Raw genomic sequence first — 23032 nt, forward strand, 5'->3', positions numbered from 1 at the left:
TCCTGACTCAGCCTGCTGAGTAGCTGGGACTACAGGTGTGCGTCACCACGCCTGGCTTATTTTTGTATTTTTAATAGAGATAGGGTTTCAGCATGTTGGCCAGGCTGGTCTCAAACTCCTGACCTCAAGTGATTCTGCCTGCCTCGGCCTCCCAAAGTGCTGGGATTACAGGCATGAGCCACTGTGCCTGGGCCAAAACGCCTACTCTTATCCATTGAGTGATGAACCCTTAGTCATTGTATTAGTTTGTTTTCACACTGCTGATGAAGATGTACCTGAGACTGGGCAATTTAGAAAAGAAAGAGGTTTAATTGGATTTACAGTTCCACATTGCTGGGGAAGCCTCACAATCATGGTGGAAGGCAAGGAGGAGCAAGTCACGTTGTACATGGATGGCAGCGGGAAACTCCCCCTTATAAAACCATCAGATCTTGTGAGATTTATTCACTACCATGAGAACAGTATGGGGGAAACTGGCCCCATGGTTCAATTATCTCCCACCAGGTCCCTCCCACAACACGTGGGAATTATGGGAGTACAATTCAAGATGAGATTTGGGTGGGGACACAGCCAAGCTATATCATTCTGCCCCTGGCCCTCCCAAATCTCATATCTTCACATTTCAAAACCAATCATGCCTTCCCAACAGTCCCCCAAAGTCTTAACTAATTTCAGCATTAACTCAAAAGTCCACAGTCTAAAGTCTCATCTGAGACAAGGCAAGTCCCTTCCGCCTGTGAACCTGTAAAATCAAAAGCAAGCTAATTATTTCCTAGATACAATGAGGGTACAGACATTGGGTAAATACAGCCATTCCAAATGAGAGCTGAGGGGGGCTGTGGGAGGGGCACGCCCACCTGCCTGAGAAGGAAAGGGTGGGGGGAGGAGGCAGGCAGCACTCAGAGGATAAACAGGAAGTTCCCAGGGGCCCGATGGGTCCCCAGGGTTAAATAATTGTCAGCGTTCTCCATGACTGTCTGCACAGGACTGTAAGTCGCCATCCAGCTCACTGTCTATGGCACATTGGTTCTTCCCTGCCTTGCTGTGTTATGGAACTGAAATTTTTGTCTGGGGTAACACAGGTCTTCCCAGAGGTTTGAAGCAATGACTGTGTCTTCAGCTCCAAATTGTGTGTTGAACCAGCTCTGAAGTCAGGGCCACCTTGGGAGTCTATTATTTCATTTTCTTGGAATGAATCCATTATGAATTACTAACGATAATGATTCATTATAGTGTCTCACGCTGGCATGTGCTGATTCTCCAACAACCGACAGAAATTGCCCTGCTGATGAATTCTCTGCTGTGTTTTCCGCTTTCTCATAGAATGGCTATTCAAGTGGACAAGTTCAACTTTGAGAGTTTCCCGGAGTCCCCTGGGGAGAAGGGGCAATTTGCAAACCCCAAGCAGCTGGAGGAAGAGCGGCGGGAAGCCCGAGGCCTGGAGATCCACACTAAGCTGGGCATCTGCTGGAGAATCATATCCTTTTCCGGGGGCCACCTGGGCCTGGGGGCACCTTTGCTCAGGGTTCTGACCTCTAAGAAAGACCCGTGAGGGTGTTAGCTATTGAATTTTCACCACAGATAGCTCAGAAATGCTGTGGCAAGGAGATGTGGACCAAAGGCTTGGCATTTCCTTAACCTCTTAACGCTTCAAAGGCCGACTCAGAGCAGTATTGATTGGGGACGAGGAAAGGTCTTCTCGGAGCCGGTGGTGCTCTAGTCTTTGGATCACATGCTTCTTGCCAGTGTTGATATTCATGTTAGTGACAGGTTCTAATGGCCACCTATCAGTGCCGGGCTCGGGGGGTTCACAGACTGACAGCTGAAAACACGAGCTCAATTGTCTGAGAAACTGAAATCGGATTGTACAGCTTACCGAGGCATGAAGATGCCGTTTTGAAAAGGCGAAGAGAGTTTTCAGAAGGATTTTGTGCTATAAACACAGTGTTTCACAAAGTCACGGAGCCTGGTCTGGACTTCAGATCAATGCCTGACTCCTCGCAGACACTCCGCTGACTGACCCAGCGCTCTGGAGAAGCCCAGGTTCCCTCATGTGTTTGTTCAGCCATCTTTGGAGAGCACCTGCTTTGGAGTCAGGCGTTCTGCAAGGCATTTAAAAGGCTGAGACGCAAAGACAAGGTCTCCCTGCAGTTGTTTGTCTAGTAGGAAGTGGCTGTGTCCTCTGGGAATTAAACACTGCTGGGGAGCAAGGACAGAGCCCCCCGCCGAGTGCTGTAGGTTCAGAAGCCACTGGGTGGGGGCATTCAAGGAAGGCTTCATAGAGGGGGTGAAGCTGTTGAGTGGCTGCTGGAAGTGGATAGAAGTTTGTTACAGGGACAAAGGTAGGAAATAGCCCCAAAATACTGAGGCATGAGAGCCCATCTCCAGGGAGGGGGCAGCTCTGATGGGAATGTCTGTTCATGACCTCAGTCATGCACACATTCTGCAGACATGGGGATACACGCATTGCTCCATTGTGTGGTCTGGGATCCTTCCAGATGGCCTCCTGGATTCCGAAAGGTCCTCACTCTACACAGCATAGGTTCCAGAACCTGAGGTCAATTCCTTTGTTCAAGCTAAAGGGATTTTGGGCCTGGCAGACCCACTGTCTCCAAAGAGTTTGTGAGAAAATAAGGACTGTACATGTAGATGGAAGGTTTTGTGAACCAGACACGAAAAATAGAGTGCTTGGGGACTCACGGAGTGAACAGGAGCAGTCTGTTGTGGAGTTACAGGCGTTTGTCTCTGGTACAGAGAGAAGTAAAAAGGTAGGGATAATGGGAGTTGTCTTTCCCTTGCATTCCCCTCAGAGCTCAGCACAAAGTCAGGGTTCAGCCAGTTCTTAATAAGCAAAATGCCATAGCAAGGAAGCAAGTCAGACTAGTTCCCACCCATCACCCCATTTATCTCCTGCACATCTCCCTGACCAGCACTGTGGCTCCCACAGAGGAAATTGAGTCTCAGCCATGAGGGGTAGGGCCAGGGACCAACCCAGGTAAGTTTGCCAGCAAAGTGCTCACCCCTCAAGTCTCAGACTTCAAACGAGAAGGCTCCGCAGACAACTGCCACACTGTCAGGCTGGGGAAAGGAGGGACCCCTGGCGCTTACCTCCTGGCGTCTATGCTGGGTCTTGGGTCTTTCTGATGGGCCCATGTTTCTGGTCATCTTTCTGTCTTTCTGTTGGGTCTTTCTGATAGGCTGAGGGTTGGAGGGGCTCTATGTGAGGCAGGAGGCATCTCTCACTCGGGGTCTGAGATTCAGCTTCGGCCGGGAGCCCCGTGCAGGGCAAAGCGGTCCTGGATGGGTCTGATGCAGCCCCAGCTCAGCGCCAGCAGCACCAGTGGAGGAAGGGGCAGGTGCATCGTGTGCCTGGCAGGAGATTATTCATTCTCCTGAATGATCTCTCTCTGCGCTCAGATAAAAGCCAGAGCCCTAGGATGGTTGGGATTTTGACCTCTGTGTCCCCACACTTCACAGAGTTTGAGCCCTCCCCTCCCCTCCCAGGGTCTCATTGTGCTGGGCACATAGGGGCATCCTGCTAGTGTCAGAGCTGCTGCCTCCCAGACACCACCCTGGGCTGGTGCTGCCCTGGGCCGTGTCGCCGTTGTCAGCAACCTGACTCCTGGGGTGGTTTCATCATCCCGTCCTCCTGTCTTGCAGATGAAAACTGCGACTCCACTTTACAAAGAGAAAGTGGCGTGGCCAGCTCCTGCACCCCGTAGCTTGTCCGCAGCCTGCAGTCCCCGCCCAGCACATGCTGCCTTCAAATGGGATGATAGTGGCCCACAGAACTCTTGTGTTCTTTGAAAACCAGTATCAAAAAAGTACAAAATGTCTTTGCGTTTGACTTCTCTATTTTCTGTATATTTGCCTAGTAATTCATGTGACACATATTTATTGATTGCCTACCATGTGCTGGGCACACCTGCCCCATGCATTTTCTGATGGGAAGTTTCTGAGAGCTTGATTGTCCCTGTAGGCACATTTAATGAAAGAGAGTTGACATTAAGGACATTCTCTCTCTCTCTCTCTCTCTCTCCCCCTCTTCCTCCCTCCCTCCCTCCCTCTCTTTCTCTCCCTCTCCTCTCCCTCCCCCCCCACTCTCATCTGTTAATGACATCTGGCATCAGAGGAATAGCAGAATTTTGCTATTGTAAACCTGAATTCAAGCAGATGGAAAGACCAAAGATTGAATTGGCTAATAATTTCATTATACATTTTAATAATATTTTCTAAACATTTCAACTTTGTGCGAACATCGAGGCTTAATTTGACACCCATCCATAGTTGTAGCAATTGCCCACCTGTAGCACATGGGTCTGAGTAGATGCGTTTTAAAGGAAATTGGGGATCTTGCACTGGGTAGATGCACACCTGTCTACGCAGCATCTACAATGACACGATGGGCAGCCCGGGGCTGCCGGGAGCTCTCGCCCCACTCTTCACCTGTTAATGACAGATATGATACAGATTTGCTTGTTCGTAGGAGGTGAGCCCTGGAGATGCCCCCATCGAAGGGGAGGGGAAGAAACAGAGGTGGGTACTTGCAGTGCAGTGTTATGGAGCTGATGGGAGCTTCCCTCAGGTCTCAGGTCGCGGCCGGCAGGAGTGGGTGGAGATCTCAGCCCATTCCCGGAGAGGGCCCAGGCCCAGGGCGCAGCATGTGGCATGCTGTCCTTGGCATGGGACCCAGAAGGCAGACTATGAGCGTGGCCAGATTGATGTCTTAGAAAGCCACGCTGGCCACAGTGTGACAAGTGGGTTGCAAAGACACAAGCGCCCCTGGGGACGCTGGTGGGTTGAGGAACCACTGCATGAGCAGCTCTAAGTCAGGAACCAGGAGGGCCTGAGCGAATGGAGCACCCAGGAAAAAAGTGTTGAGGGACCACGAGGGCTTGAACAAAGGGAGCGGCATGGGAAGAAAGTGCAAAGGTGACCACTCATCACCGAGAATCTGCAGGGTTCAGACAGGGGTGGCCTCTGAGCGCCTGTCCCTTCCCCTCTCCTTCCCAATCCTCTCTTCCCCATCCTCTCTTCCCCCATCTCTCCCTCCTGCCCCTCCCCCATGTCCTTCCCTACTTAATTTCTGTCGAAACAGAGGGTTAAACTTAGTAGTCTCCTTGTTCTTGTCCCTCCCTTCAGCCCCCGTGTGTGAGTGGGCACCCCCAGGCACTCCTCCTAGAGTGCTGGAGGGCTGTGGGTGGCCTCTGAGTAGCCCCCAGCCCTGCTGACCAGCTCCTTCTCCCACTCTGAGACCGGGCAGGTTTATCATAAGGAGCCCAGGGCCAGAGAAATTACCATGAAGACACCTAGGATTGTGTCCCAAGGCACTGGCTGGGCACGAGGTCCTGTCCCTGCTATGGACAGGGCAACCTGTTATGGGGGAGGTGGCCCAGGGTGGTCAGCCGTCCTGCTTCCGGGGGGGGTTCACATTCTGGTGCTGGGCCAGACCGGATGAGCTAATGGGTTAGGTACCCCTTTTTCTTTTCTTCTTTTTCCTTTTTTCTTTTCTTTTTTTTTGAGGCAGAGTCTCACTTTGTCACCAGGCTGGAATACAGTGGCACAATCTCGGCTCACTGTGATCTCTGCCTCCTGGGTTCAGGAGTTCCCCCTGCCTCAACCTCCCGAGTAGCTGGGACTACAGGTCCGCACCAACACGCCTGACTAATTTTTTTGTATTTTAGTAGAGACGGGGTTTCACCATGTTGGCCAGAATGGTCTCAATCTCCTGGCCTCGTGATCTGCCCGCCTCGGCCTCCCAAAGTGCTGGGATTACAGGCGTGAGCCACTGCGCCCGGCCAGATACCCTTTTTTTCTTTAGGAAATCTCTTTTCTTAAACCCTATTTATCATTCTTCTTGTTGTTATGACTATGAAAACCACTTCTTGTGTGGCTGCTCTGTGTTAGCTACTGTATAGCAAGCTGTCCTCACTACCTGCCACCAAGCCTGGGGCTGCGTATCCCGTGAGAGGCCGGGAAACCTGATCAGACACAGGCAGGTCCCCGCCTTTCTCCCACCAGTCCCTGCCCCGGGTGACCTTGGTCATGGCCACCTTCTCTCTCTGCTTCTCTGTTCTCATCACCAAGTGGGGACTGCGAGGGCTTCTGCTTCCCCAGAGCTGCACAGGGCGAGTCCCTGCTCCTGCGGTGCACTCAGGGGAAGCGCTCTCCCTCTGTCCCTCCCTGTCATGCGTACGCCAAGTTGGAGGGCCTCTGCTGTCTTCGTGCATTTATCCTCATTCTATCCCAGGATCAAAGTTTCCACAAAGGACTCCTCCTGCTCACATATCTCTTAAGCCCTTTCTTCCACATTTCCTAGGCTTTCTTGCCCACATTAGCCTGCTGGTTTTAAAGAGACTCCTTCCCCCCAGCCCCTCGACCCAGACCTCTCCTGCTTGATAAGAGCATGCTTGTTTGTAATGTCTGTGTGGTTTCCCTGGAGGACGGGGGCCTCTCTTCCTGGTACAGGCAGCATCTGGCCCAGAGAGCCGGACTTATTTGCTATACAGCAGTGCTTTTTTGGATGAAACCTACCCTTCCTTTCAGCTCCTTGGAACCCTCTTCTTTTAATCTTCTTCTTACCCTCCAGCTACCAGTACTGGACTGTTTTACGGAACTTGGGGAACCTTAGCATAGCCAACTCTCTGTGAACTCTGTTAATAGCAGATCATAGCCTTTACCACATGATCTAGAAATCTTCTATATTTGACTCTGGGGTAGGACTAATGATGTCACATTGTTGAGGACTGGAGCCTAGGGTCAGAGGCTGGCCCTGCCCCTTCCAGCATCCAGAAGGGGAGGCCATGTGACCTGAGGGCCACATCCTCAACTGTGCAGCTGGTGTGACAAAACCTGCTGCAGACCGTTGCTGTCAGGATGAGTTCTAAGAATCATCAGCCTTTCTGATCACCTATGGGTGAGCAGAAGCATTTTCCTTACCCCAAATCGGCAAAGCAGGTAGTATCTACCCCTTTCAAAAAAATAAATAAATTTTAGAAGTTCAGTAACTCACCAGAGATTGTGCAACTAGAAGGATAGTCGGGATCCCAAAACTTGTTATTTTCCCGTTGACTGCTTCAACTGAGGTCACACCTGCAAGGTGCAGACATAGCTCCTGGCCCTGGAAGGCATCAGCAAATGTGAATCCCCCTTGCCCGTTTCCTGCTGGGAGACCTCATGCCACGCTGCGACCTGACCTCAGGTGAGGTCCTCCTCACTCATCCTTCAGAATGGACCTCACTGTCTGCTCCTCAGAGCCTTCTCTGCCATCAGCCACCCTCCCATCTCGCCCTGGCTGCAACAGCCCCTTCCCTTGGGCTCCTGTGACACCCACTGCTTTATTATCGTTAGTTACAGTCTTTAAGTAGTACGGAAAATGAGTTTTTTCTGCAGGTTTTCTCCCTTGCCAGATTGTGCCGTCTTGAGGTCAGTTCATCCAATAGCTGTTACTGAGGAGCTACCATGTGCCAGAGGTTGGACTGAACACCAGGGCACACCAGATGCTCAAAATCAGATGTGGACCCTGCTCTGATAGTGTGTATTCTCTTTTGCTTGCCCAGGTACCTATAGCTAGCACATAGGTATGAAAACTGTTTGTTTTTTGTTTTGTTTTATTTTTTGAGATAGAGTTTCACTCTTGTCACCCAGGCTGGAGTGCAATGGTGTGATCTTGGTTCACTGCAACCTCTGCCTCCTGGGTAGCTGGGACTACAGGCACCTGCCACCATGCCTGGCTCACTTTTGTATTTTTAGTAGAGATGGGGTTTCACCATTTTGGCCAGCCTGGTCTCAAACTCCTGACCTTGGGTAATCTGCCCACTTCGGCCTCCCAAAGTGCTGGGATTATAGGTATGAGCCACCGTGCCCAGCCTAAAATGATTTGTTGAATGAATAGTTTCCATTTCAATGACACAGCAAACAGAATGGCTACCAGCTCAGTTGCGCTATGCCTAGTGCCGTGATGAATGTGTGAAAGGAGCTGCAACTCACGAGATGAGTCTGCAGCACAGCTTGGCTCCTTTTTCCAGAGGCAGCCCTGCACAGACCGTCTGTGGTGGAAGCAGGGGAGGGGCACGCCTTGGGCAAGCCTAGGGTCAACTCACCCTTTCATTATCCTTGTTTTTGTTGCAAATCACCCTTTGGAGAGCATTTCAGGGATTGGTGCAAGGCTTGCTGAGGTATCAGAATCCAGCTGTGTGAGTTGGAGTAGGAAGAATTGGGTGCAACAGTTTGATCCCCATGAAGGCGAATGACCTGGGTTGTCTGGGCAATCTCTTCCCACCAGGCTGATAAGCATCCGCCTCCTCCATTCTGTCTGGAGGAGCATTTTTAACCAATTTGGCTGCTTTGAGAGTGAGGCACAGGCCAGAGAAGCCCAAGGCAAACGGCTTTAGATACCCAATGTAGGGGATGGGAGTGGAATATCTGTGAAACGCAGAGGCCAAATGAACAGATATGACTTGGAGAACGGAGGGATGTGGACAGTGTAACCATGACCTCGGTACAGGGGGCCTCGTGTCCTCGAACAGCTGCCTTCCCAGGCACAGGGAGCCCAAGCACAGCTTGGGTCTCAGGCTGTGCATTGCCAAGGGGTGTTGAGTCTTGCAGAGAACTGTCACCCTCTGCAAAGTGAAGAGGCTCCACAGTAGCGTCAGTATTTGTCAGTTTTATATGGGCTTCACAAGCAGGACAGCATAAGGATTTTAGGCACAGTGGCCCTGTTTGGGTGATCCCACCTAGAATACAGTCACACTGGGCTTTGTTCTCCATTTTCAAGACTGCCTTCTTTCCAGTAAGGAGGAGTTGCCTTCAGCTGACCTGTCCTCCCTTTCAGGACAGAGGCGGGACTCAAGCACTTGACCTGGGCTGTGTGGGCCCACCCTTCGGCCTCTCACAGTGGCTTCTGGCCTATTCTCAGGCGTGCTTCCTAATGGAGCTCCGTCATATCTCCTGAAAAAAATTAAATGTCTTTAAACAAGATTCTTTAAAAACATAGCACACTGTGTTTTTCTAATCGTTATGTTTGGAGAAATAGTTTTCTCTAAATGAATTTTACTATAAATGGCTCTTGCCATCAGTACAGCTGATTCCTTGATCATTTTAAGTAAAATGCAGGGTTGCATTTTGTATCTGCCTTGAGGGAATTTGGCTTTTATAGCTGTTTGTAATAACGTGGTTCTGAGGCCTTTAATCTCCCGTAGCAGGGAAGCCCTGCCAGCCACAGAGAGACGTCCTGCCTTGCCAGCCAACAAGGCCGTCACATCGCCCTGGCTGTTTGGCCTTCGATGGGCTGGGGGGTAAGGTGGGAAAGGCACAGATTTGATTGCTGCCTCCCCCAAATCCAAATCTGGTGGCCTTGCACACCTTGGAATGACTTCGAAAGTAGTCGGGGTTTGACACATAGGCAACACAGACTTCAGATCTGGATCACGAGAGTGGGGAAGGGCCTTTCCCAGCATTCACGGCACCGTTTCCATCTTCGTGTGTGTGCATGCATATGTGTGTGAACATGCACATGGATCGACGTGCGTTGTGTTTGTGTGATCAGGTACATGTTGGACATATACACACTGTATTTTTATCGTGATGATTATTGTGCGCATGCGTAGCTTATGTAATCGAATCATAAAATTACAGAGCTTAAGTAACAGCTAAAACCCATATGGCACTTACTAGATGCCAGGTACCGTTCTGGGCAATTTATATAGATTTATTCCCTTGACTTTCACAACAACTCTCTGAAGTAGTTTTATCCACGTTGCACAGATGAGAAAACAGGGAGGCCCAGCGAGGTCACCTCGCTTGTTGTAGGTCACCCAGCTGGTCCGTGGCAGAGCGGGAGGCACGAGCAACTGCTGCCGTCAGTGCTGTGTGCTCAGCTCCATCTAGGAAGAGCACAAGAGCCTCTGGCTTCTGCCATGGCCTCACATTATCCCCACTTACCAGAGGAAGCCTATGGAGATGGCAGCATTCCTGGGTCTCACCACTGATTGGTACCCATCGCCCCATGCAGAACTCTGTCCATTTCACCCGCTCTCCATTGTGGGACTCTGGAATAGTCTCACCCAAGCAAGATTTGCAGCAGTGAGCCAATTGCAGACCTCTCCTCTTGGCAGCACACCCCACTGCGTGACGTCTTCTGTCCAGTTGGGTCTCTGACACCAGGGAGCTCAGCCGAGATGCTGGGGGCACTTACTGAAATGAGAGCAGCAAGAGCATCAGCATTCTGAAAGTTCATGATGCAAATTAGAAAACAAAGTCATGGCAAAGAGGCTCATTAATCATTTAAAGCAGTCTTTCCATTAGTGTAATTTCTATTTATGACAATTCGCTAATTTATTTGATCTGCAGTGGGGCTGGGCTGAGCCCCTGCACCTGTAGTCATTCACTCCCAAGCTTGTGCATGGGATGCAAACAGCCTATTTTCGAGCAGGGAGAGATGACCCGTCTGAAGGCACCCCCTCCCCAGAGCACCCACTTCATGATGCTCAACCCAAATCGAGTGTGAAAACCTTCACACCAAATTCTCCATGACAGAGCTCAAGCTTTTGCTCTGTAGACTTTGGATACTCACCAAATGTTCTGAGCATAGCACTTACTTTTTTTTTTTGAGAGATCAGGCTCACACACCTCAGGTCTACAGGTTCCGAAGAGAACCTCACAGATTCCCATCTGGCTTCACGTTCCCCAGGAGCAGAGTGAACCGAGCAATCATTTTTTCCTAAAATGCCAAACCAGGTCATGGCAGACTTCAGTCACATAAATATAGACAGGATCTCAAAGCTGCCCCATGGTTTCAAATGGTCTTTGACTGCGGTACATTACCAAATATTTTACTGCTAATGGCCTCGCAGAAAATGACAGGGAAGGTGTTTTATTAACCTTGTGCATTTGCTTTGCATCTGGCTGGGTTTTTCAAAGATTTGGAAGTGAACACTCATAGTTCCCAAGACATGGAGATTAACTGAGATGGCATGCGTGAAAACGTTTGTAAACCAAAAGGCTCTGTACAAATATTGATTAAATAATGTGATAAATAGGGAAGACTGACTACTGATAATAAGTAGGATATAATACTTGCCCAGGAGGCTGGGCTTCGTAAACATAGGGAGGCCCCCACCTTGGTCTCTGAATCCCCAGCACCTAACACAGCAAGGACAGGACGGGTGCTCTGCAGGGTGCAGCGGCAGCAGCCAGGGAGGACAGAAGGGTTGGTTTCCAGGGTAGGGACATCCCAGGTAAGGCAATGTTTGAGCTCTAGAAGATGGGGGTGTTCACCAGAACGACAAGGCTAAGGGTGCTCCAGGTAGAGGGGAAGCCGAGCAAAGACAGCAAATAGCCCCATCTCTGGAAGCGAAGACCCAGGCGCACACGGGCTCAGGGTCTAAAAGGGGAAAGGGCAACAGGAAAAGCAAGCTGTACGGGAGCTTGTGGATTGTGCTAGGGTGTTGGGACTTTGTCCTGAAAGCAGTGGGTCGCCCTGAAGGGTTTTGACCCAGCGAGCAACGGGATCACCTTCACCGTGAGGAGGACGGATGGCTGTGATCAAATGGTGGAATGAAGTCTTCCTTTCCACCTGCTCCTGGCCTGGCCTTGTATGTCTAGAACACGTTTGGTTCTGTGGGGTTGTGCTCCCTGCCTTTGGAAATTAGGCACAAGAGTCTCCAAATGTACATATAGGGCAGTACAGGTCTGTTTCTGCTTTCTCTCCTGGCCTCCTGCCCTCAGCCCTTGGTGAGGCCTTTAAAGGGTGTCGAGTTGGAATGAAGGAAGCCAGCAAGGGACAGGATTCTTGCTGGTGTATAGGTTACCTGACTTGTGAAACTCATTTCTGCTCTAAAGGGTTACAGTGGAAAACCAGAGCAGTGACCCTTCTCTGAACCCTGCAGTTTGCAGAGAAGGAAGATAGGATGGGGCCTCTCTCTTGTGGGTAATTATGGAAGTATCCAGTATAGCTCAGGGCACAGTTGACCATTGAACAACACAGGTGTGAACTACGTGGGTCCACTTAAGTATAGATTTTCTTCCACCTCTGCCACCCCAGAGATAGCAAGACCAGTGCCTCCTCGTCCTCCCCTTCCACCTACGCAACATGAAGATAAGGATGAAGGCCTTTATGATGGTCCACTTTCACTTCATGAATAGGAAATGTGTCCTCTCTTCCTCATGATTTTCTTAATGTTTTCTTTTCTCTAGCTTACTTTATTGTAAGAATATAGTATGTAATACATACAACATGCAAAATATGTGTTAATGGACTGTTTATGTTATCTGTAAGACTTGGGGTCAGTAGTAGGCTATTAGTAGTTAAGTTTTGATACAGTCAAAAATTACATGTGGATTTTCAACTGTGTAGGCGGTAGGCACCCCTGACCCCATGCTGTTCAAGGGTCAACTAAATATCCTTTTTTGTTTGTTTCTATTTTTTTAATTTTTTTTTTTTTTTTTTTTTTTTGAGACGGAATTTTGTTCTTGTTGCCCAGGCTGGAGTGTAATGGCGCGATCTTGGCTCACTGCAGTCTCTGCCTTCTGGGTTCAAGCAATTCTTTTCCTTCAGCGTCCCAAGTAGCTGAGATGACAGGCGCTCACCACCATGCCTGGCTAATTTTTGTATTTTTAGTGGAGACAGGGTTTCACCATGTTGGCCAGGCTGATCTTGAACTCCTGACCTCAGGTGATCCACCCACCTCGGCCTCCCAAAGTGCTGGGATTACAGGCGTGAGCCACTGCACCTGGTCTGTTTCTGTTTTTTCAATGTGTGTTTTTTTCTCTTCAAGCCAGATTTTTTAACTTACGGAAGGGATTGAGTTCTCATACTGTTGGAGAGAGCGGGGTATGACATATGCAACTTTTGTAAACCTCAGTTTCCCCTTTGCAGAAGAGCCACATCCTCTGCATCTTGCATGTGGTGGGCATGAGGCTCGAATGTGGCTCTGAGTTGAGCATGCTGTGTAATCTTTGTGGGCTGAACACATACATAAGACCACTACTCCGAGGAAGCATGGCTTCCTCCAGTGCCAGCTACAGAGTAGGTGCTCAGTAAATGTTCCCGGACACAAGCTTGTGTGGGTGGATGTTCGTTGATAAACTGGCCTTGCATAGGTGGTAGCTGAAAGCTACCATCAGGTTCCTTCTGCATCATCCCTGGAAAAAAAATTCATTCATTAAGTTGACTTGTACTTCCTGCCAACTCTGTGGAAATGAATTAGAGACTCGGAGACAGTAAACTTCCCTCTTATCCTCAGGATGCTCACCGGTTTCTAGTTTGGGAAATCAGCCATGGCCACAAGTATCTGGAGCCCAGGGTGGCTGGCGCTACAGTGGGAGTGAGGCATAGGGCCCAGGGCCAAGGGGCAGCCTACCAAGTGCTGTGCTGGGGCTCCCTGCCTGCCAGATTTGGGGCTCCTCTTCCTGGGCAAGTCACCACCCCTTGCCCCTCTTCTAGGAGGAGCCCCACTTGCACAGGCCACTTACTCCTAGAGTTACGCATCACCATCTCACTGGCAGGGGATGAGCTGACACCGTTATTGGCCTAAGCCAATAATGCAGAGCACATCTGTGTTCCCACTGCCTTATGTCCTCCCCCAGAAAACTTTATGTGTGACCCCACAGGAGAAAAAGGCTTTCCGAGTCCAAGGGGCTCTTGACCTCTTAAAGGGGCCAACACAAGTGCCTCTAAGGTTCCACAGCACCCAAAAGTCTCTGTGCCTTTAGTGCTACTTTGAAGGTGAGCTCCTGATCCTGTCACTCTGGCACGCCGTGGACTTCAGACTGGTTGCGCTGGAAACATGGATTCGTGAGAGGAGTCTGGACAGGGAAGGGGGCACTACTCTTGGAGCAGCAGACCCCAAATTTGAATCCCCACTGGGGTGAGTTTGAATCTACCCGCTTCTGGCTGTGTGGCTTTGGGAGCATTACCTAATATCCCCAAGGAGGCTTCCTAAACCTGAAGTTGTTGTGAGGACTAAGTGGGATGATCTGTAGGTAACTGACACACCACAGGTGCTCAGTGAAAAGCAGCAGGCATTTATGGAGCCTGTATCGTGTGGCAGTGACCGGGGCACTGTCCCTTCCTCTCCCAGGGCTTGGAGCCACAAGCAGTCCTCTGAATTCTTTCTTTAGTGGATTGGATTGCATGTTTTCTGTTCTTCGAAGTAATATTTTCCCATGGGAAGGCCCAGAAGCTAAGCAGTTGGGAAGGTGGGGCTGCCTCCTCATTGACCTTGCTGGTTTGAGCAGGGATGGCAGAGGAAGGTTAAACTGAGCAGAGATAGCCCCAGCCCCTGGACCTCATGGCTCACTGCCTCCACAGGTGTTTGACCAGCAGGGCATGTGGGCAAACTGTAATGGACTCCAAGTAACTCAGCCACATCTCTGAGGCAGAAAGTGGCAAGCTTGGAGGACACTGTGAGAGGAATTTGTATTTCCTTGCAAGGGCGTTAGAAACTGCCTGTGGGCAGCTCCAGCTATGAGAACATGAGCTGGGCTGGGACGTGCGTTTTCTTAGCGCTCAGGCACACAGGGATGTCAGTCATTAAACAGTAGGCATGGGTTAGGGGACTTCTGTGAAGCCTGGGTTGGCCCCAGCAGTGATTTCACAGTCCTGCTGCCAGTGTCTTCATCTCTGTCTCCTGAGAGGCAGGGACAGAATGGTGGGGGTAAAAACCTGTTGACGGTTTGGAAACTTCATCCCCAAGTGACTAGGAAGAGCCTTGATGGGAGGCAGCTGTTTCAGCACCATGGAGAGCTCTCTGCTGGGCACCCCTTGGGCTGGAAAAACACTGGCCAGGCTGGGTGTGGACACTAACCCAACCGCTAGCCAACTGCGGGGCCCTGGTACAACCTGGCCCTGTGGATGGCAGGATCTTTGTCCAGTGGGACTCATGGCTCCTAGTTTCTAGGTTTACTGTGAGGAATCAATAAAATATATCAAATAATCCCTGAAAGCCAGAGAGCAGAGTGTGGGCTCAGGGGTCAGCCTGCCTGGGTTCAAGCCTAGTCCCTGTCACTTGCTAGCAGCATTGGCTTTCTTTTTCTTTCCATGAGCCTCAGTTTTCTAGAAAAATCTTTGAAATGAAAATAACAGTACCTATCTCATACACACCATATTCTGAAGTCTTAGCTTGAAAGTAGTGAGTATTGCAGTGAGAAGATGTGGGTTGGACACTTACCCAGGGCGTCCCTCCAAGCAAGCACCTTGGAAATGTTCTCTATGGTGGCAATAATGATAGGAACTACTATTGTCATCATCATTATGGATTGACCTCTTGCTCCAAATGCCAGGGTCCGTGTATTTAAGAGACAGTAGCCACCCCCATCACTGCCACCATCGCCACTGTATGTTGTAGTATTACAACTGTGGCTGTAGTCGCTGCTGACCCTTCAGCCAGCCTTGCCATTCTTGTGCACAGGCTGAGATGCAAGACTGTTTGGGTGGCTTACAGGGCTGAAAGGAAGTCGGATATGCATGCAGGTAATTAGCTTTATTAGCTCAGCTGTATAATTTTATGGCTTACGTCCGAAAGCAAATTAATATAGAAATATGCTATTGGAATGGCTTCCAAAGCTCCAGCACCATTTGGCAACTTGGTAATTACTCACAGGCGGACTTGCTCCCCGGACTAATCACTGCAGAGCTTCTCAGCCTGGCCGGGCCTGTTAGGCATGGTCTCTGCTCTGCAGGCACGGGGCTGCTGCCTGCCTCCAAAGCCTGGTGTGAGACTTTTTAATGAGTGTAATATGCCATAGTCTAGGTCTTAATTTCATGAAAGTGAAAATAAACTCCAAAGAGAATCAGGAGGGAAAACAGAAAGAAAGAAAAACAAGTATGTGTGTTTTGAGCCCAAATGTGTCAGTGACTTGCCTCCGTCCCTAGAGCCTCTCACTGCTGACCGGGGTGAGGCTACACTCGAGTGCGGCTGTGTCCCAGCGTCCCAGGCCTGTAGCGAACTGTCAGCATTTAGTTTTGTTCATGGTGTTACCAAGGGCACATTATTGTTTACTTTTGTTATACTAATTTTTGTATTACTTTAAGTAAGTGCACATGGTTCAAAATTGTTTTAAAAAATAGACATTCCCATCTGCCCTGTTTCCTCCCCGCCTCCCAGAGTGCCCACTTTTGTTTGCTTCTTATAGAAACTTAAAAAATTTATTTCTGAAATAATAAGTACATGCAAACACACCCTTTTTACCCCAATTTTTTTTTACACAAAAGGTATGCATTTTACATCTTGCTTTTTTCACTTACTGCATATCTTGGGAAACTTTTCGTATTATTTCATAGACAATGTTCTCTCTCCTCTTTCCTGCTGCAGAATATTACTGCAGAGCGGAAGCATGCCTGTGTGCCCCCGCCTTGTCAATAGGGATGCTTTTCCACTTCCATATTGTCGCCAGTCTGGCAGACGGGCTCTTGAGGAGGTCCTTTTCCTCTGGAGATGTCGTTTTGCAGCAAAGAGCCTGGCCTCTGGAGTTAAAGCGGCTCCAGGGGGGGGGGGGGGGGGCCGTTCTGTCCCTGAGTAGCCCGGGACACATTGTTGAGCCCTCTGCTTTCTGGTTCTTTCCCTGAGTGAGAGTGGCAGCTGTCCTGGCCCCACCTGGTTGAAGGGAACGTGCACAGCACTTGCTGTAGTGCTCACTACACTACAGGCATGTCCCGACATGTCTTCCCTTTCCCCTTCCACTCTGGGACCCGGTTGGATGACTCTGAGATTGAGAATGGGCCAGTGGGAACGTTTTCTTCACTGAGAATTGGTCACTGCTCTGAGCATGACTTCGTGTGCCTGTAAGCCATGTGGGCCATGAGATGACAGCTGAACACCAAAACCAGAAACAGTGAAACTGAGCTCATCTTGCCAGCACGGCACACACGTTTCCACTCTCCCCTGCCTTTGATTGGAGTGAGTCACAGCATGGCTCGCAGGGGTCTGGTCAGGAGCAGAGGAAGGGAGATCTGATGTCTTTTTTACTGAAGAGGAAGTTGCTCTGTTCTGTGGTGGCTGCAAGGGAAAGAGAAGCAGCAGCCCCACTTGCTTCCGCTGCAGGCACTCTAGTTCCCGGGGTCCAGTCCCCTCACACTCTGCAGGGGATGGCGTTTCCTAGGAGGGGTGGCATGCTCGGGGCCCCACAGCAGTGGGGCTGAGCCCAGGCCGATGGTGGGGCGGGGGCTTGGGGCAAACTGACTCAGCAGAGCTGACCCCTCCTGGAAAGGACAGCATCCCCCAGGATCACCCAGTCGTGTGCACAGTGACCAGTGGTCTCATCGGGGGTTGGCATTGGTCCACTTCTGGGCTTCCGCCCTCGGGAGGGAAACAGCTTTGCACACTGCTTGGTGAGGGTCTTGTTGGTGCAGGGACTTGACTGGTAGAAAGTGCAGGGCACTGCCCTGAGTCAGCCTGAGACCTTCTAGAAGCTTACCCTAAATCAAAATTAATTGCTCGAAACCTCTTAAGAATTCTCATAAAGGGCACTGGCTGTGTTTTCCCGCTGGCAGTGTCACAGCACACAGGGCTGGTGTGGCCAATGGAGTAACAGGGATTGAGGAGGCAGCCGCAGGGTGGCTCTGGGCAGGGATGCGGGTACCAAGCAGTTGCCACAGAAGAATCCACAGGGCTGGTCGGAGTTATCTGGGAGCAGGCTTGCATCTGCCCGGTGCCCCTGTGGGCAGGGAGGAGTTCCACTCTGTGAGCATCACGTGGTGCTAAGCGACATCCCAGGCCGGGGCTAGCGTCCTGCCTGTCACTCAAAGCCAGTGAGTTGTTTGACCTTCCTGAGGCTCGGTCCCCTCACATGTTAGACGGTACTGGCTGTGTGTGCCAGCTGTGTGCTGAGGGACAGCATCAGTTACCTCCTGGTGTGCCAGGGTGGATCGTCAGGGAGCCACTCTCTTCCTCATGCTGAAGACAAGTTGTGGGTGCACTGCCAGTGAAGGGCGGCTTTTGATGAAAACCATCCTTTTCTTTATGGCTACATTCATGCGGACTTGCCATGCGTGCTTTCATTACATTGTTTAGTCCATGTTTATGGAGCTACTTTTGGTCCCAGGAGTTGCATGAGACATGAGAGCTTCACAGAAAGGTGCTCACAGTGCCTCAAGGGAAAGAGACATGCAAGTGTCAACTGCAGCGTTTTTGGATCAGGCTTGAAAGAGCATTGTGCAGACCGCCAGGGCAGGGCGGCCATGTGGCTGTGCTTAGTTGGCTCCCCTGAGGGGTACGGTTGTGCTGGGTCTGAAAGAGAGGAGTTGACCAGGCAGAAGAAGGGAAGGGACATTCCAGGAAGAGCTGGGCACAGAGCCTGGAAAGGAGAGAGCAGGGTGCGTCCAGGTCTGCAGCACGCGGTGAGGATATGGAGAGTCCACTATGAAAACAGACGTGGAAATGGACAGTTAGCATGGAGTCCCTGAAGCTCCACAGGAGAGGCATCTCGCAAGGCTGTGGGGCACAGAGGAAGGAGCCCCTCGCCGGGGCTACGAGAAACGTGGCACATCTCCGGTTTGTAAACCCTTGGAGGGCAGAGTGAGTTACTCTTTAACTCCCACAGGGCCTGTAGAATTAGTAAGGTTGAAAGCCTTCACCTCTATCTTTTCATCCTCCTGATCACCTGCAGAATGGGCACTGGGGACTCCCTCTGTCCAGAGGAGGTGCCATTGTGGACTGAGGCTGTGAACACTGCACCCAGGGCCCCTTCCCCGGCTGGTAGACGACTGGGTGCCAGTGATGGTGCAGCTTCTACAGCAGAGGGGTGCCTGTGGTTTGACACACTTCCACAGTGGAGGGATGCCCGCGCCGTGGTGCGGCTTCCACAGTGGAGGGACGCCCGCGCCGTGGTGTGGCTTCCACAGTGGAGGGATGCCTGCGCCTTGATGCGCTCCTATAGTGGAGGAGTGCCCAAGCTGCTATGTGTTTCTGCAGTGGAGGAAAGCCAGAGTGGTTTCAGAGCAGGTGTGGGTCAGGCTGGGACAACCTTAGGAGCCCTGGAATTGAGCAGTTTTGGAATACACTGTACCGTTTCCAAGAAAATAAACTGTGGGTGTCTGTCCCAAACCTGTGGTGCATGTTACCCGTGACTGGGAGATGTCATCATCGTAATGCATGCAGGGCCAGGGCCAGCCCTCTGGCCTGTTCTTCGTCTTCCTCTGTCTCCACATTTTCTCCTGCATCTCTTCTCTCCTAGTGGGGCCCTAGGGCCTCTGCCTTGAGATTCTTGAGGACAGACAGTCCTGAGAGCTAGACCATCATCAGTTCATCTGCAGCAGGTTCTCCTTCACCTCCTCTCCAGAGAGAGGCAGCTGGAGTCTCAGGGCCGCCTTGGGGCTTCCCTCCCTGTGCCCTGACCTTCTCCTGGGAGGGTCCTGGTGTGAGCCATTGTGATGTCCCTTGGGTACTACATGGGGAGGGAGGGGCCCACGCTGGGGTGGGGGCCAGAGCAGCACAGCAGTGCAGGAGACTTCCCCGGCCGGGAAGGAGCAGGGCCCCGAAGCTTCTTAGCAGCCTTGCCTTTGTGCGGGGCTCAGGGGGCTGCGCCGCATGTGCTCGTGGCGGCCTGTATATGGATATGTGGCCATTCACACTGGCGTGCACGCACATATTCACACAGAAACATGACATTGGGGCCTGGTATTGTTGCCCAGTTTCTGTAACTTGGAGGCCGTTGGCAGTGGCTGAGAATGCAGCCTCTGGGGTCAGAGTGGGCTGCTGTGTGGCATGTGGCCTTGGCCAGGTTCTTGACCTTTTTGTGCCTCTCTTTCCTTCTCTGCAAATTAGATAATGCCTACCTTGTAATGCCATGATGAACGTTATATCACTGAGCACGTGTAAGCTGCTAGAGCGGTCCCTGCCTGCAGCACGCACCCTGGAGATGGGAGCTCTTGGCTGTTGGTCTGCCCACCCCCACAAGTGTGCAGATCCATGGGGTTATGGTGGGCTCTGCAGTTTTTGCCTGCCCTCTAAAAAGCCCTTGAACCCCGAGTTTGATGATGCCTCATGCATTCAGGGAGCCCCAGGAGGGAGCAGGGCGCAGCCAGTCCCACCTGGCCTGTGGCCACCAGACTAGGAGCTCCAGGAGGGTGCAGCATGTGCCGCTGAGCTGGGTTCAGGGCCCTGCATCCAGCACAAGGCCCAGCCTGAGTGTATGAGCACGTGCATGGGGAAGCATAGGCATGGGAACCACACAGCCCTGGGATCACATCCTAGCTCCAGCCCTCACCCAGTAAGACTGCAGGGAGGGTGAAGTACAGGCCCCTGAACTGAGCACCTGCCCCCTCACCACTGGCCAGGTGTCCCTGGGCCTCTCCGACGTGCCAGGCACATGCTGTGCTTCCTCCTCTTCCTTCAGAAAAGTTCTTTAATCTTGGCTGATGCGATTCCCTTACTTTCACATTCCTCACCTTGACGAGTAATTTAATATGGTGCCTTGAGCATTAAAATGGGGATATTCAAATCTGTGGGTTCAAAGGAAGAAAAACAATTCACTCATTATCCATGAAAATGAAACCCTGCAATGCCCTGCTCAAAAAGACACAGACCTTCCCAGCCAATTAGCTCTTAATACTATGCAACTCCTCTTAAGAAAATAAAATTTCTGGGAAACTGAGCGTGGGTTGCCATTTACTCAGGAACTTGGCTGTGGGCGGGGTAGGGGAATGGAGACCCCTTCGCCTCAGCCGTAGTGAAAGCAGGTGGCCTAACCACTGAGCTGAATAGTGGCCCCTTCTCGAGAGCCAGCACTCAGGCACAGACAGCCAGATATTTTCTAACCTCACTTGGGGCCTGAATCGCCTGAACTAGGTGCTGGGTTACGAGAACAAATGTTTCCAGGAGTGCTCAGTCCCTCAGGGAGACAAGCCTTCGCCTTCCCTTATTTGAAAACTGAGAAAACAGACCCGGAAGGGGCCCCTCACAATGGCCTTTGACCCCTCGTCGCCCAGCCAGGCCAGCCCTCGCTCCACCTGTGAGCCTGCCACATATCTGGATCCTAAGGCCCTCCCAGGAGACGTCTGGGAACCTGGTTTCACCACGAGTCTGGGAGTGGACTGCCCTGGGCAGGCGGACATGGTGTCCTTGGGCCTGGCTGTTTCTCCTGAGAAGGGTGCAGTGGAAGGGAGCAAGCTCAACCTCTACAGACGTCCCTGGGCCTGGAACAGGGCACCTCCTTAGCCCTGATGGGGGGCTCTGAATGGACAGCCCTAATGCCCAGATGCCCATAGGGCCTGACCTCCCTGTTTTGACTTAGGGCTTGGAAAGGGACCACGCAGCTCATGCCTAAGGTCCCAAACACCCTGGACATCCAAAGCACCCACTGGGTTCCACCTATGCTGTCTTCTTGAGGGAGAGACGGATTTGCTTTTGCAAAAAGATAAGGGAGCTGCAGGGCACTGCCTCCTTGAGGGGTGCCTCGCTGCTGCTGGCGCTCAAAATAGGCCTGGGGCTGCGGCCTCCATCCTCATCGTGGGAGATGCAAGAAGGCAGGACCCCAATCCCCAGTTGTTGCTTCCTGTGCCTACTGCCCGAGAAGGGGCACCCCTCGCAGAGATGCAGCCTGACTGCCGAGGGAGAAAATGGCCATTGATGCAACATGAATGAACACACGGGGCGGCTGCATGCTTGAATGGGGGAAGCTGCCTGCAAAGTTGCTTAGGAAGGATGAGGGGGCCGCAGGGGGGCCGTCCTTGTCAAGAGCTTCCCGAGCTCCCGCCATGGCCGTCTTCTCAAATGCCCCTACCCTGTGAGATTTCTCAGTTCTCTGTCCCTGATTATGGCTTCCTCCGGGCTTCCTTAGCGTCGCTCCGCTTCCTAATTATAGCCTCCCTCCTAGGTCGGCATTTTAAGAAAATTTGCTGTCTTAACTATGCTTCAGTGTACAGCTCAGGAGTGTTAAATATTTTCAAATTATCATGCAGCCATTACCACCATCTGCTTCCAGAACTTTCTCACCTTCCCAAACTGAAACTGGGCACCCATGAAATGCTCCCTGCCATTCCTTGCCTCCCTGCCCCCGGTGCCCACCATCCATTCTGTCTCTGGATCTGACCACTGTGGGTGCCTCAGGTCGGTGGAATCGTAAGTGTTCGTCCTGTTGTACCTGGCTTGTTCCCTTTGGCATCATGTCCTCAAGGTTCATCCATGTTGTAGCACGTTTTCAAAATTTCCTTTTCTTTAAAGGCTGAATAACATTCCGTTCTGCAGATAGATCACATTTTGTTGATTGGTTCCTCTATTGGCGGACTTTTGGCTGCTTCCACCCTTTGGCTATTGTGAATATCACTGCAGCGAACATGGGTTTGCAAACATCTGCCTGAGTCCCTGCTTTCAGTTCTTTGGGTATAAACCCAGAAGTGTGATTGCTGGAGGTCACCGTGTTCTGAAGGGCCGTCTGTTGGGTCACAGTCAGCTCCATAACCCCAAACCCTAGCTCAGGTAGCTACCTGTTAACTATTGAATGAATGAGGATTGTCACAGGTCAAAAGAAGATAATTAAAAGTTCATTGCAGAGTATTTATCAGTAGCCATATCAATTCAACAGACATGGGCCGTGTGTGTAATGAGATGGAGAAAATTTCGTTTGGAGAATTCTTCTAAGGAGGGAATTATCTGTGCAGGAAACACTTTGATAAATTGCTTGCGGGAGAGTGAGATCCCCAAGGGAGTTGGAGGCAGCAGAAATGATGGCTGAATTCCTGGGGCAAGGAGAGAAGTTTCTGCATCTCCTCTGAGATGGAGGAGGAACAGGAGAGAGGAGAAGAATGGGGATGAGGCTGATGCTAACGGTAGGCGACACTTACTTAATGCTACCCACAGGCCAGGAGTATGATTCTGGGCACTCCTCGTGGCGGCCCTGTGAAGTTAGCACTGCTAGCATGCTCGTCTTACAGATGAAGAAAGTGAGGCCAGGGACTTTAAGTAAATTAACCAAAGCTCATCAGTGGCAGTGCCAGGATTCAAAGTTGAGCTGAGTCTCCAGAACCTGCCCTTTTGGGCACCAAGCTCCACGAAGAGAAAAGAGGGAGCAGAGCCAGTGAGAGCAGGAGCTGTTT

At 51.2% G+C, this 23032-nt stretch overlaps 2 protein-coding genes across 7 annotated transcripts in view; one reads left to right on the top strand and one right to left on the bottom strand.

Moving 5' to 3' along the window:
- Positions 1-23032, bottom strand: part of CHRAC1 (chromatin accessibility complex subunit 1) — an 873427-nt gene that overhangs the window by 605120 nt on the left and 245275 nt on the right. The window lies entirely within an intron of this gene.
- The window catches only part of TRAPPC9 (trafficking protein particle complex subunit 9), a 723405-nt gene that overhangs the window by 551006 nt on the left and 149367 nt on the right, over positions 1-23032 (top strand). For 3 of the 4 annotated variants that reach the window (XM_050800232.1, XM_050800231.1, XM_050800230.1), the window contains exon 20: positions 1324-3344. In XM_050800232.1, coding sequence (XP_050656189.1) covers positions 1324-1552 — 229 coding nt within the window. In that variant the 3' untranslated portion in view covers positions 1553-3344. Of the gene's footprint in view, positions 1-1323; positions 3345-23032 lie in introns of those variants that run through there. The other variant, XM_050800233.1, reaches the window with a different exon arrangement.

This window comes from Macaca thibetana, chromosome 8 (genome assembly GCF_024542745.1).
Source record: "Macaca thibetana thibetana isolate TM-01 chromosome 8, ASM2454274v1, whole genome shotgun sequence".
NCBI classification, from domain to species: domain Eukaryota; kingdom Metazoa; phylum Chordata; class Mammalia; order Primates; family Cercopithecidae; genus Macaca; species Macaca thibetana.